The following is a 15,362-nucleotide window of genomic DNA, read 5'->3' as shown; positions in this document are numbered from 1 at the left end:
CCCTTTTGCTAAAAATAGCCAAAAAAAAATATGTCAAATTTTAAGAGTCATGAAGAAGTCGGGTGACGTTGTTTTATCAAGACATAGCCGAATGTTCCCGAATGGGATGCCAGAAGGCCGACTTTGTATAAACAACCACCTTTTGGGTCATGTTTAGGATTTTGGTCTAGTTGACCCACACAGCCTTAAAAATCTTCGTCCCCGAGGCACTGAAGGGCCGTGTTTGCAACACCATGTTTTTATTGTAATTTGAAAAAAATAAATAATAAATAGTCGGCAGTCAGGGGAATACCGTTTGAATTTTGTCATAATAAGCCGAGCCAGCTTCGGTCGCGTCTTAAACCGTTCTTGCCAAAATAGCCTTAGAGTATCTTTCAGTTGTCGAAAGGCTATTTTCGTAAAATAACGGACAAGTGTGTAAAGTGTCATATAATAATCCTCTCCGGCCTCAAAATTTGGAAGGGGCCGCATTTGCAAAAATAACCGTTTGGTTGCATTTGTCAAACGGAGAAAGGAAGCTGGCCGTTTGTTTTTTGTAAAACTTTTGATTATAATATGTGGGTCGTTTGATTTTCAAGTTTGTAGGTCATTTTTAAACCTTTGAAACCCAATATGAAAATTGAAAAAAAAAATGATTAGTATTGCTTATCTTTTATTGGTCCGAACTACGCAAGGTCTGATTCATGCGGGGTCATGATACGTAGGCAATCTCCATAAGATTCGACCACCACTGAAAAAGAAAAAAAAGGAAGAAAGAAAAATAAAAGAAAGCGCAAGTGCATCGCATTTATGATAGAACAGTTTAACTGCTTAGGTGCATTGCATCTCTAATATATGATTATCTGTCAAATGACCTGACACTAACATGATGACTTCCCTTTGCTGTGTTCATATATAGAAAAGTGGTTGGTTGTGGTAACTCCTCCCTGCAAAGCAAATGACACAGAACCTCAGAACAGGATGGGTCGGTACTGATGACCGACAACAATTGGTCGAACAGAACAACGGGTTGGTTAGAAGAAGTGAAAATGCTGAGACAACATGTGGCAGACATGTATCAAGCATGGATAACTGGGAAAGCACCACCCCCACCACCGCCAAGCTTTTCAAACTCTGGCATTACCCATCCCCCATACTCTCCATCCCAACCCACTTATGACAGCTTTCCTAGCTACCCGAGTAGCTCCATCACTCGTCCACGCTACTCCCCTCCCCAATGCTACTTCTCTCCACGAGGTTCCCAAAGATGGGCTTCACTTTCCAAATACCCAGCTCCACAGAAGGCCTATCCACCCTCACAAGCCTACCGGAAGCCCCCTGGATCAGGTTTCCGGCCCAATCAAGCATTTAGGAACGAAAGGTTGCTCAAACGAGGAAAGGCTCTCACCCCTATCGGAGTATCTTATGCAAGTCTGTTTGAAAGGCTAAAGCATGCTGGCTTGATTGAGCCGCTCCCCGCATATACTCCAGATCCACATGCAAGAAACTTTGATCCGGCAGCGCAATGCGCGTACCACTCCAATGTCATAGGGCACAACATTGAGAGTTGTCGTAATTTGAAAAGGGAAGTAGAGAAAATGATCCAAGAAGGGCGGATTGTGATCGATAACAGTAACATGGAGCACTCAAACCCTATCGAGAACTTGTTGACGGAGGTTGATGATATGGAAGCTGATAATGGTCTTGGCAATACTAATGCAAAGCTTAGTGGCTAAGATGCCAATTTTGATAAAATGGGAGGACGCTCCGTTCCTTGGTTAGCAAGAGAGAAGCTGTTGGTGGTTTATTTTGTTGTCATTTCTGTTATCCGGATTATTCTTAGGGTTGTAATCCGAATATTGTCTTGTGTCAAACCTTCTTATCTTTCCATTTTTGTCGTATCAGTTTGTTTAAGTCTCGTTGATGTTGTGTTAAGATTTTATTCTGGTTGTTTTGTTTGTTTTTCTAACCATTTCGCCGGAAGTTTAATACAAAAGCCGGTCTTTTATTATTTCCAGTCATCTTTTTATTTAGTCCTTTTGTCATTTTCGTTCAATGCCGATTCTAGGGACATGACATGCGCACACAGTTTGGGCCTAGTCTATAAAGTTAATCATAAAACCCTGGGAAGGTGATCAAAGCATTTAAAGGAAATAAGAACGGTTTGAGATTATTTGAAGCCCGAGTCATGTGGAACTGGGGCAAGTAAAACATAAAGAAAACCGTTAAATGCAAGATTCGCCAAATTGGCATGAGGGTCGTTCATGAGAGTGAGAGTGTCGCCCAGCAGTGCTTTAGAAATGACAAATGAAAAAGCAAGTGTTTAACATAATTGTCAAGTCCAGCACCATCGGAAGAGACTATAAATCTATGTTCAATTGTGTTGTTTGCACTTGGCATGTTTTGAAGACTGGAATGACGAAGGCATTTTGTTCTGCTACCTAAACACTTTATCCTTCGTTACCCCTTTTGAGCCTTATTTATTTTCTTTCATACCCCTCATTCGGAATCAATAGCAATGACTAGGAAATACGAGCCTGGAAGGTAAAGAAAAAATTAAAAGAAAAATGAAAAAAAAAACAAAAGAAAGTCAAATGAAAAAAGAGGAATTGGGAACTACGTTTGACCTGATTCCTCAAAGAGGATACGTAGGCGCTTCACGGCTCGGTCATAGGGTGCATAGTGTGCATAATGTGCATGGTATGCATGGTGTAATAAATAAAAAAAATTATTTAAATAAATAATCCCCAAGCAAGAAACTGGGGCAAGGGTTGCGCTCGTGGTAAGCAAAATTGGTTCCGAAGGTTGTAATTTTGAACCCCAAATTGATTTGTTTTTGAGCCTTTAATACCCTTTCTTTCTAAGCCTATCCAAAAATCCCACATTACGGTCCAAAGAAAGACATTCTGATCAGTCTGCAAAAGATGTCAAGTCAGACAAATGAGAATCTTACCAGCGAACATAACATTCTGTTCCACAGCAGAAAGGACTCTAATCTCCAGCAGAGAGAGTCATACTGGCAACACTCCAAATCCCCAGCTAGAAAGTGATATAAATGAGAGAGTCTTATCGGTGAAAATCTTCACGGACACCATAAGACGATGAAAGCTGAGAGAAAAACCCAAAATGAGAGAGGCTTGATAGTGAAAACCCTTCGGGCACTACAAGTCGAATAAGATTGGGAATCAGATGGGGAATAGTCAAGGGAAGACCTTGAAAGACGATTGATGACGAAGGATAGGCCACATATGCATGTCATGACCATTAGAGTCAGTGTTTTCATTTGATAGGTTTTTATTTATAGTTTCTTTTGTTAAAGAGTCATTTTTTCCTTTGTCTTTTATTCTGTTCCCTTTTATCTTTTCCTTTCATAGAAATTTCCCCAGTAGAGTCTGTTTGGTCAAGACCAGTGGGAAATGACTTCAAAGTAGACCATCAGCTTTCCAAGATAAGATCTGACTAGTACATCCAAGTGATATAGTCAGGAAGGAACAAGCGCGAGGCCAGTGTCAAGAAAGATATCCCCAGCAAAAGGATTGACGAGTGTCAAGAGGGATATCCTTGCCGAAATCAAAGGTTATTAAACCTCAAGACCAGAGCCCGTGGACAAAACAAGAAAAACAATAAGCATGATTTGGGAAATTCATGCGAGACTAAAAGGTCGGGAAAATGCAAGTTTCCGAGCCATGCCACGAAAGAAGAGGGATATCCCCAGCAGAAAAGGATTATCCCCAGCAAATAATATCATCCCCAACAAGTTGTGGAATGCAGAGCAAGGAAGGGAAAAGGGAAAACCATCCCAGTGGGAGTATCACAACCAACCACCGCGTTTTAAACTAACAAATTTTGTTTAAATTGAAACAGGTAAAGGAAGTGGCATTGATGACAGAAATGCAGGCCATAAGGGAGACTGTCAAACTGGGGCAGAAAATTTTCCTTTCATTTGGAAAATTTTCTGGAAGTCAGATACCCATTCAGGGTAAAATGAATATAGCACCAGTCTCAAGGGAAGTGGTCTTTGAACCAGTTTTACCCCCAGCATAACAAGTTTTAATAAAAGAAGTTGTTCCCCAGCAGACAGAACAAAGGGATGACATTTGTGCTCAGAAAAGCAAAAACCATTATCATCCTCAGCATCTTCCAGAAGAATGAAGCATCGATTTGAAGGGATAAAATTCCCCAGCAGCATTATCTTCAACAACGTTATCCCCAGAAGATAGCACTTTTATCCCTAGCAGTGTTGAGCGAAAATAAATTCTGAAAAAAAAAAAATTGAATTTGAAGGAGGGGAAGAAAGGAGACTCCCACAGTGGTATTATCCCCAACAAGCAAGAACAAAGCAGAGCGAAGGAAAAATTGAAGAAGAAGTCAGGCGTCCACCTGGAGAATGAGGATGAAGAATTTAAGAAGAAATCAGGCGTCCACCTGGAGAACGAGGATGAAGAATTTAAGAAGAAGTCAGGCATCCACCTGGAGAACGAGGATGAAAAAATTGAAGAAGAAGTCAGGCGTCCACCTGGAGAATGAGGATGAAAAAATTGAAGAAGAAGTCAGGCGTCCACCTGGAGAATGAGGATGAAGAATTAAAGAAGAAGTCAGGCGTCCACCTGGAGAATGAGGATGAAGAATTTAAGAATAAGTCAAGCGTCCACCTGGAGAACGAGGATGAAGAATTTAAGAAGAAGTCAGGAGCCCACCTGAAGAACAGAATGACGATATATTGGTTGAAGTCAGGAGCCCGCCTGAAGAGAGGAATGGCGATTATTTTCAAAGTTGTTGTCAGGAGCCCGCCTGAAGAGAGGAAAGGCATTTTCAAAAGTTGTTGAAATCTTGCCAACCTAAAGAAAGGAATGGCGATGTATGGTTTGAAGTCAGGAGCCCGCCTGAAGAGAGGAATGGCGATTATTTTCAAAGTTGTTGTCAGGAGCCCGCCTGAAGAGAGGAAAGGCGTTTTAAAAGAGTTGTTGAAATCTTGCCAACCTAAAGAAAGGAATGGCGATGTATGATTTGAAGTCAGGAGCCCGCCTGAAGAGAGGAATGGCGATTATTTTCAAAGTTGTTGTCAGGAGCCCGCCTGAAGAGAGGAAAGGCGTTGTCAAAAGTTGTTGAAATCTTGCCAACCTAAAGAAAGGAATGGCGATGTATGATTTGAAGTCAGGAGCCCGCCTGAAGAGAGGAATGGCGATTATTTTCAAAGTTGTTGTTAGGAGCCCGCCTGAAGAGAGGAAAGGCGTTTTCAAAAGTTGTTGAAATCTTGCCAACCTAAAGAAAGGAATGGCGATGTATGGTTTGAAGTCAGGAGCCCGCCTGAAGAGAGGAATGGTGATTATTTTCAAAGTTGTTGTCAGGAGCCCGCCTGAAGAGAGGAAAGGCGTTTTAAAAGAGTTGTTGAAATCTTGCCAACCTAAAGAAAGGAATGGCGATGTATGATTTGAAGTCAGGAGCCCGCCTGAAGAGAGGAATGGCGGTTATTTTCAAAGTTGTTGTCAGGAGCCCGCCTGAAGAGAGGAAAGGCGTTGTCAAAAGTTGTTGAAATCTTGCCAGCCTAAAGAAAGGAATGGCGATGTATTGTTTGAAGTCAGGAGCCCGCCTGAAGAGAGGAAAGGCGTTTTCAAAAGTTGTTGAAATCTTGCCAACCTAAAGAAAGGAGTGGCGATGTATGGTTTGAAGTCAGGAGCCCGCCTGAAGAGAGGAATGGCGATTATTTTCAAAGTTGTTGTCAGGAGCCCGCCTGAAGAGAGGAAAGGCATTTTTAAAAGTTGTTGAAATCTTGCCAACCTAAAGAAAGGAATGGCGATGTATTGTTTGAAGTCAGGAGCCCGCCTGAAGAGAGGAATGGCGATTATTTTCAAAGTTGTTGTCAGGAGCCCGCCTGAAGAGAGGAAAGGCGTTTTAAAAAAAGTTGTTGAAATCTTGCCAACCTAAAGAAAGGAATGGCGATGTATGGTTTGAAGTCAGGAGCCCGCCTGAAGAGAGGAATGACGATTATTTTCAAAGTTGTTGTCAGGAGCCCGCCTGAAGAGAGGAAAGACATTTTTAAAAGTTGTTGAAATCTTGCCAACCTAAAGAAAGGAATGGCGATGTATGGTTTGAAGTCAGGAGCCCGCCTGAAGAGAGGAATGGCGATTATTTTCAAAGTTGTTGTTGAAGTCAGGAGCCCGCCTGAAGAGAGGAATGGCATTCATTTTTGTTGTTAAAGTTGGGAGCCCGCCCATAGAACAGAGGCATACATTTCAGTCTTTAATTTTCAAGCATTGAACTTGGGAGCCCGCCCAGATAACAGAGGCATACATTTCAAGTCTTTAATTTTCAAGTATTGAAGTTGGGAGCCCGCCCAGATAACAGAGGCATACATTTCAAGATCAAGTCAGAGAACAATAAAACAGAGGGTTACAATAGGAATCCCCAGCAGGAAACAATACATGTGTCAAAAAGAAGAAAAGCACCGGGAAAAAAAGCAAGCAGACAAGAAAGCAAGGCAACAAAAACAAATTGTACTCTAGCCTAGCTTCTTGTTTTCTTTTAAGCATGGTGTAACAAGAAGATCAGTAAGCAGTAGTAATAGCATGCAACAACAGTAACAATGCAGTCCCACGGTAGTCCCAGCTACCAAAACTTCCCGAACTACATTGACCTGATTCCTGTTTAGCCCAGGATACGTAGGAAACCTTTGAAGCAAAGGTTCGATCAAATCTTTTTCAAAAAAATGCTTCACACAGAGTACTCGGATGGGCAAAAAATCGCTCGCTTTATCTTTGCACGAAAACCCTTCGTGTCTTCGGGCAAAGAGGGGCAGCTGTAAGCACGTGATTTTTGCCCAATATGAGAAATACTCCCAAAAAAATGCAAAATAAAATGATTTTTTCTTGATGTGCAATTTTGAGTGTTTTTGTGATATTTTTGGATAATTATTTGTATTTGTCTGTGTTTTCTTATTTGTTAAATTAATAAAAAATACAAAAATACGTCGCATTTTGCATGTAGGATTTAATTCTACAATTGTTAGTAATTAAATTTGTTTATAAAAAAATGAAAATTACAAAAATAGGCATCGTTTGCATTTTTAGCATTTAATGTCCAAATATACAATTTTATGCTTAATTAACACTTAATTGTGCGTTAATTGTTATTGGAAGTTAATTTGTGCTTTTATAACTTAATTTAGTTCTTAATAATAGTTTAAGTATTTTTATAATTTAGTTTTAGAAAAATAAAAGAAGAAAAAGAGCGAAAATATAAAGAAAGTCGGAATTGGGCCTCTTCTTCAATTTCAAGCCATAGGCCCAAAAAATGGCCCAATCTTCCCTACGACCCATTCTATTTCGAACTGGGTCGACCCAGTCCATAACTCAAAAGACCCAAACCCCTTTGTCTTACATTTTACAACACAAAACAAAAGAAAAAAGAAGAAAAAACCCTAAAAACTAAGGAAAGCTATCCGCCCCCCTCCCCTTGTCTTCTTCTTCTCCATCTCCAAAATAGTGAGCTGCCATGGCTACCCAGCAGCCACCCCCCTTCGTTGAACACCACCCAAGCACCATCCAAACACCACCAAACGACACAACCTCTTTCGCGACCCCAACCCCAATCACGCCGGAAAAACCCTCGACCAACGAAGGAGAAACCCCATCGTTGCGGCTTCCTTTCCTCCGACCAGCTGTTCCTGTTCCGAGCACGTCGAGCTGCTGCCATGGTCGACCAGCTGCTCCTGTTCCGAACACGTCAACTGCTGCCCGCGACGAGCTGCGACGAGCAGCCATGAGTGTTCAGCTGCGACGAGCTGCGACGGGCAGCCATGAACGTTCAGCTGCGACGAGCTGCGACGAGCAGCCATGAGCGTTCAGCTGCGACGAGCTGCGACGGGCAGCCATGAGCGTTCAGCTGCGAGGAGCTGCGACGAGCAGCCATGAGCGTTCAGCTGCGGACTGCTGCTCCTTCCTCTCCATCTTCTTCGTTTATTCGTCGTTGTTTCGAATCGGTTAGTTGGTTTATGTTTCCAAATTTCGTCCATATTTTTTTGTTGTTCGTTGTTTTTCGGATTCAAAATCGATAAATGATTCAATGTTTGTTTTGTTTGTCCGTAGTTGAAATAATTTTAGTTTGTTCATATGTTTCGTTAAATTAATTTTCAGATTTTAAAATGGAAGTTTAATTAGTTGTTTTCATGTTTATTTCATGTTTGTATTATTGTTTAAGTAAGTATTTGTTAGTTTGATGTTTGTTAGATTCAAATTGAAATTTAATCAACTATTTCTTCAATTTGTTTCATGTGTTTATGTATTGTTAGAAATTGTTAATATTGTTAAGTTCAAGTTTAAGTTCATAATTGTTTCTTCGTCGATCTTGTTATTTGTTTAAAGAATTTAGTTGTATTAAAGGAATATATTGTTTTAATCGTTTAATCCGTCATGTTTGTTGTCTTAAAATAGATTCATTCATGTTCATACTTTGTTTGGATGATCTTGAATCCGAATTTTGTATAGTTTGATTTCTTGTTTACCATTTATGATTATTGCTTGAATTGTTCTCATAATCTTGTTTTAAGTTTAATATAAGAATTGTTTGTTGTAATGTTGTTAGAGTTGATTTTTAAGTTCAATATGATTGAATTTAGAAATCTTCATATTTTGTTTGTTGTTGTTTGTTGAATCCGAAAATAGGATTGTTTGTTGCTAAAATATTGTTCAATCATAGTTGTTCTTTGTTGTTCAATTCGTGTTCATGTGACTTGTTGTTGAAATGTTGTTAAAATCGTGTTCATGTGATATTGTTGTTATGATGTTCATCCATGTTCATATTGTTGTTTGAACATTGTTAGAAATTGATCATATTGTCTATATTTTGGTTAAGTTTGATTAATTGATGTGTTATAGCTGATGGGTAGTTTGGTAAATTTGTAGTACGTTCAGGGGTAGTTTGGTAATTTCAGTAAGGTCGGAGGGGGTAGTTTAGGAATTGTACATTTTGAAATTGTTTATTTGAAGCATGGGGGACAAAATGAAATGGGGTGGGTTGTGATATGATTATTTAATATAAAGGGGGGACAAGATTTAAATTAAAGGGGAATCTTGCATTATTTTAAATAAAGCATGGGGGACAAAATATAATGGGGTGGTGTGATATGTTTATTTAATGTAATGGGGATGAGTGGAAAGATAATGGGTTGGGTAGAGAAAAAGTATTGATTTTAATTAATTAAAAGGTTTATGGGATGTGTTATATATGTGAAGTCTTGAAGACAAATAAGAAGAACAAGAATACAGATAGAGAGAAAAAAAAACGGACAGAGAATAGAAGAGAGAAAAATTCGAAAAATATTTAAGCTTTCAAAATAAAAATAAAAGCTAAAAAAATCTACTGCTTTCTTTCTTTGTTTGAAATTAGTATTAATGGTTGTTGTTACATTTAAAGCTTAAAGCTTTTGTTTTTGGGATTACTACTCCACCGGTCTGTTACTGGGTTGTTACTGTTGCTGGGCAGTTGTTGCTATTGCACTGTTATTACTGTTGCTGATTTTCATCTTCATTTTCTTTTGCTTCCAATATCAGGTACATATCTTTTAAACTCATGTTGTGAAGAGCTTCAACATGGCAAGTAAATGAAGTTTGGAATTATAAGGATGTCTTCTACTCATTTAAATTTTATTAGTTTAAATTTCAGTTTTGTTTTAGTTGGTTAATATAGTATTAAATCAATTAGTAGATTAGTTCTCTTTCTTAATAACTAATGGCTTAGTTATTTTAGGAACGCGATCAACTCATTTCTTTTAATATATGAAATAATGTCAATGATTTTTTTTACAAAATATAGAGTTAAGTGTTTGCAAATAGTCGCATAGGCAGAGAATAAGAATTGGTTTATTTATCTCAAACTCAATCTTTGTAAACAAATTAACCAAACAATTATAACTTTGGACTAAAAACAAGTATATGAGAAGGATATGAGATTTACAAGCACGAATTGCAACATTTTATGTCAAGGATATGTAGAAATAGAATTCGCATTAAATGTAATAATAAAAATTCTTCAGAAACTATTAATTTGTTTATCAAATTAATTTTTTTTCCAGTTTTATATGCGATTCAATTTTTGGATATGTTAATGTTGTATCCACGATAAAAATGGTAGTATTTTTAGTTACATGTTGTTTGTTTCTTTTTCATATCATTAATTCTTTAAAATTTGAATAGTTTTGAGGTATATAATTCATACGCGTAAAATAAGACTTGTAGCAACGCCTAATAAATTTTGAATTCTTTGTCAAGAAATTTGGTGGCATCCCAATCGGTAATTCTCCACGATTCTTACATTTAAAAATAGATAGATGCAATAAACATTTATGGAAAATCTATACTACTATTAAGAATCTTTTGCGTGATTAGGGATGCGTTCGCGTAACCTGATTATATTTCTAAAAGCAATTCGGATTATGCGTTCGCGCAACTTCGAACGAACATTTAATAAAAGGGGGCTCTTCGGAGAATATCAATATTAATTTCATATAAATCGAGATGTGCGGTTCAATATTTAATTATACAAGAGCGACGAACGTTCTTAAATTTTATTTTTAGCACAATTTCGAACTTAAGTTTTTTTTTATATAATAAAAAAATTTCGAAAAAAAAAATAAATAATAATTATTATATTGTGTATACTGTACGCGTGACACGATTTTCACGTTAAAAAATATTAATATATAAAACGAATACACGTACGCGTGATTCGATTCGAAGAAGGGTCTTTAATTATAAACAATTTAAATAGAAGCGGTAACAATAAAATCATGCAATAAAAATGTATTTAATAAATCAAAATAATCAAGCCAAATATAACAGTTGAGCGACCGTGCTAGAACCACGGAACTCGGGAATGCCTAACACCTTCTCCCGGGTTAACAGAATTCCTTATCCGGATTTCTGGTTCGCAGAATAATAAACAGAGTCATATTCTCCTCGATTCAGGGATTAAAATTGGTGACTTGGGACGCCTTAAAATTCCCAGGTGGCGACTCTGAAACAAACAAACAAATCCCGTTTCGACTGTCCTTTAATTGCCAGTAAAATAAATTCAATGCAACATTAAACATGAGTTGGAAAGCAACTGATTTCAGATTTCATGACCCACGTAAACTGCCTATGATCACAATTTCAAACATGGTGCATACTAGTTCAAATTTCAAATTCCCTACTATGACTCATTTTTATTAAAATGCTGACTCATGAACTTTGATTAAACACTAACGTGACCACATATGAGAATTGAAACTCGAGAATTAAGGATGCTGGACGAAAATGGATTGCCTAAATTAACCTTACGAATTACATATCTCATATCTACTTTTAACTTTCTGATTTCGAACCCACACACAACCACTCAAACTCAGAATTATAGATTAACTCACATCATCACTACTAAATATAAAGCTCCCATGATCAGAAGGAGTATCACACTACTTTAACAGTCTACAGCCTAATTAATCGCAGCTTGAAAATACCATTTATACAGATCTAGGAAAAATGGAAATTAACTAAACTAATAGAAACTATTCTGTTAGTCCAGCATGGAATTATTACAACGAATACTCAACTAAACTCATATGCATTTCTAAATATCTAACACACACTTAACGGTTCAAATGCACAAACTTATAATTAACAGTCCATCAGTACGGTTATTACAGTATAATGAAAGCAGTAAATCAACAATAGGCCTCCACTTCAACAACAATAAGCCTCCACTTCATTCATTTTCAACTGGATATTTACATACATCGAGTTTCAGGACATGTACCTGGTATGTAGAACAGAAAAATGGGGTAAGCAATCAGCAACAGCAAACAGCAAAATACAACAGCAGAAAGCCCAACACAGTAACTTCAACACCTCAATCCAGAAATCCCAGCAACACGGAGAAAACCAGTGAAAATGGAGAAGAAAAATAGTCCGGAAATCTCTCTTTGTTTTCTCTTTCTAACTTTGAACTCTCTATGGTGTTCTTCCGCTCTCAATATTTCAGAAAATTTGGTTCTATCTTTTTTACTCTCTCCAAAATGAATTCTGTCCCTGTATATCCAGAGTGTATATCCAGTGTATACCGCTCTCTCCGCCCCCTTCTTTTTTCTTCTCCTCTTTTTTTTTTTTCTTTCTATTTATAGCAAAATTTTCAAAATTTTTCATTTTTTTTTTAAAAATATTTTATTATTTTATTATTTTTTAGTTAAAAGAAATCTCACTTACAAATTGCTTTATTTTTTTATAAAAAGAAATCCCACCTTTCTTTACTTTTATTTTTTAAATTCCAACTTTAATCTCACTTACAAATTGCTTTTCTTTTAAAAATGTTACTTTCTTTTACTTTAAATTTTTTTAATTTTCAGATACCTTTATATTTGTTTTTTAATTCCAATTTTCTTTTACTTTTTATTTTTTTAAAATTTTCACAAAACTTTACTTTTATTTTTTTTTAATTTTCTACTTTCTTTTACTTTTTTAAAAGAGAATTTCACCTACTTTTACTTTTATTTTTTTTATTCAATACTTCCCTTTTTCTTATTTTTTAAATCACTCCCGAAAATTAAAAAAAAAACTTAATATTTTTTCGGTTTTTTTTTATTATTTTAAAATAAAAATAAAAATAAAATAATATTAATAGTAATAATTCACCTTTTAAATTTTGTATTTTTACCCTATAATAAAAAGTGTAACAAAGCTAAAAATTGTAGGTTAAAACCCCTAAAATATTTACATAGAAGAAGTGATAAAAAAATTAAATATTATAAAAAATTAGGTGCTCACAAGGCATAATTGTCGTATTATTGTTTTTAAATAATTCTGATATAATCTTGGAAAGCTTTTCACTCAATATATCATATGTTTCCATATAATAATGAAACACTCTCATACAATTTCAACCCTGCTGACATAACCAACCAAGTGAACAGATGTTCCAAATCTACCAATACAAAAAGAAGAAGAAACTGAGAACTGAAAACATTAACCGGAGACAATTTTCATCATCCCATATTGGATGAAGATCAAATGGACGAGATTTACTCTATTCACTTAGCTTCCCTTTGAGTCTCAAAGAAAATGCTTTTAAAGCCAAAAGAACTTCTCTAAGTCTCTGCTTGGATTCTTCATCTGTTAGCACACCTTCATCGTCAAACTTAGGTGGTGACTCGAACGCGTTCAGGAAAAATTCAGGTTTGTTAATGAAATGAAGATCAATATAGATTCCTATATGTCGAAGGTGATAGTGTGATCGTCCTCCACCGAAATTACCTCCAGCACTCACTATTGCTGCTGCTTTATCACCCCAAACATTTGGAGGTCGAGATGCCCAATCAATTGCATTTTTTAAGGGTCCTAATTAAATCAAATAATTAGAAATGTCAATCCATACTTACCATCAAATACAGATTAACGAATAACTTTCATCATATTCTGCTTCCTAGAGCCAAACTAATTTTGATACTACGAGTAACTTTGCTACTTACTCTTAATTTATGCGCAAATTTTGAGTAACAAAGTAAGATTTTCAGAAAGAATAATCATTTTAAGTCTAAATGAGCTTCAAAATAATTAAGTGAAGCATCAATTACAAAAAAATGAAGAAAAGGAAAGTAGAAGTAGCAGGGGGGAAAAGGGGGCTAAAAAACTATTAGTACTATATGTTTATGTCAAACCACACTAATTTATATGTTATCATTGTTAGGACATACTAATTAAGGTGAAAATGTGTACTCCCTCCTGTCCACAATAAGTGATCAATTTGTTTTTGTCACGCCCATTAAGAAAATACTAAATTTTATACAAAAATACCTAGCATGACTAAATTACCCTTAATTAAATATTTAATGTGAGGAGTAGGAAAACTTTTTAGGGATATGTACATAAGGGTAATTTTGTAAAAACAAATTGAATTCTTTCTTGATTGATTATATATATGAACATTTATTTTGGACCAAAATAAAAAAGTAAATTGGTCACTTATTGGGGACCGGACGGTATTAACTAACTATGTTTTGATGATAAAAGAGTATATGTATAAACACGTGTCTAAATTTTCATTGTAAAAAAGTGGAATACCAGTGACGGAGTAATTGTACTCGGGAGAAGCAAAAAGGTAACAATCTGCATCTTCGATTTTCTTACGAAAAGCCTCCACAGCGGCAGGATAAGTTCCGTTGATCTCAAGATCCTCGTTCACAAACGGCAACAGCGATATGTCCACGTACTCAATCTCCATTCCCTCTATTGAATCCTTGCTTATATCCATTGCTACGCCAAACAATCATCAACCAAACACAAGTCACAATATGAGTAACAAACACAAGCACCAAAAGCATGCATATTGTAAAATTCCACTAATTGGATCTGGGGATGATAGTGTGTACGCAGATCTTACCCCTACCCCAAGGGATAGAGAAACTATTTCCGATAGACCCTTAGCTGAAGAAGACGAAAAGAAATATTATATTAGTACCATCAATAAACCTTAGAAAGAAATAACAGCATCATAAGAACAAAGACGAAAAGCAAAACAATAACCAGTAGACAAAGCCCGACACTAAAATGAACGAAAGAGTAATGTGAACTCAACATTAACCACTAGCGGTCTAAGACAAAATCGTAACAGACTAGCCTAGCGCGCCGTAGGAATATGAAAAAAGGAATAGTACTATTAAAAAGAAATAGAGAAAAAAGAGTGTACAGGCACTGAGTAGACCACGATTCCAGGAGGCTTTACGGAGGGAACCGCAGAGCGCAACGACCTTGATTACTGGTTGAGCTGCCATCGCCACTGCTGCTTGCTTAAATTTTCCACTCTGAATATTCTTTTTTTTTTTTTCTGAATTCTCAGATAATATTTTGATGGCTTTTCATCACATATATATATTGGGGAATTCAGAAGGCCTGACGGATGCGATGACGAACCGTCGGATTTAAAACTGCACTAAAGGTACTCGTCATAATCGTCGTATGTATTTTTCGTCCGTCTTTCTCATGAATCATTACATTTTTATTTTTTTTTGGCTGTCAATTTGAGAAGAAAAAAGAAGTGTTAATAGATTAATCCTTAATCTCCAATATATCCATCATAGAATCACTAAAATAAAAAATAGAGATAGTTTTTTTTTTAACAAAAAAGTACTGATACTCAAATTTCATAAAGTTTTTTTTTTTTTTAAAAGGCAAAATAATCTAAAGGGTATCTATCATCCACCACTTCTTTAAGTTGTCCCAACAAAAAAAGAGTCATGGCTCCTGGCTGCGACCATTACTCTATTATTGTTGTTGCTTTCAAAATCTCATAATGTTGGAGATTTTTCCATAAGATAAGAAGGACGAAGAACGCTGACGCTTAGTGGGTAATGACCATTT

At 36.4% G+C, this 15,362-nt stretch overlaps 1 protein-coding gene across 2 annotated transcripts; it reads right to left on the bottom strand.

Annotated features, from left to right (window-relative positions):
- Positions 1–12,829: 12,829 nt before the first annotated feature.
- LOC104213653 (NAD(P)H:quinone oxidoreductase-like) lies at positions 12,830–14,848 on the bottom strand. Of its 2 annotated transcripts, XM_009763183.2 has the most exons (4): positions 14,692–14,782; positions 14,386–14,429; positions 14,067–14,258; positions 12,830–13,343 (listed from the first exon to the last, which is right to left on the bottom strand). In XM_009763183.2, exons 3-4 carry the CDS (start codon positions 14,254–14,256, stop codon positions 13,033–13,035), a joined length of 501 nt encoding a protein of 166 aa, XP_009761485.1. In that variant the 5' UTR covers positions 14,257–14,258; positions 14,386–14,429; positions 14,692–14,782; the 3' UTR covers positions 12,830–13,032. The 2 variants fall into 2 exon arrangements, with proteins under 2 accessions (XP_009761485.1, XP_009761484.1); XM_009763182.2 differs by lacking the exon at positions 14,386–14,429 and having other exon boundaries at positions 14,692–14,848.
- Between the last annotated feature and the right edge of the window lie 514 nt (positions 14,849–15,362).

The sequence above is a fragment of the Nicotiana sylvestris genome, chromosome 1, assembly GCF_000393655.2.
Source record: "Nicotiana sylvestris chromosome 1, ASM39365v2, whole genome shotgun sequence".
Taxonomy (NCBI): domain Eukaryota; kingdom Viridiplantae; phylum Streptophyta; class Magnoliopsida; order Solanales; family Solanaceae; genus Nicotiana; species Nicotiana sylvestris.
Note: the sequence above shows the minus strand (reverse complement) of the source record. Positions and strands in the feature narration are given on the sequence as shown.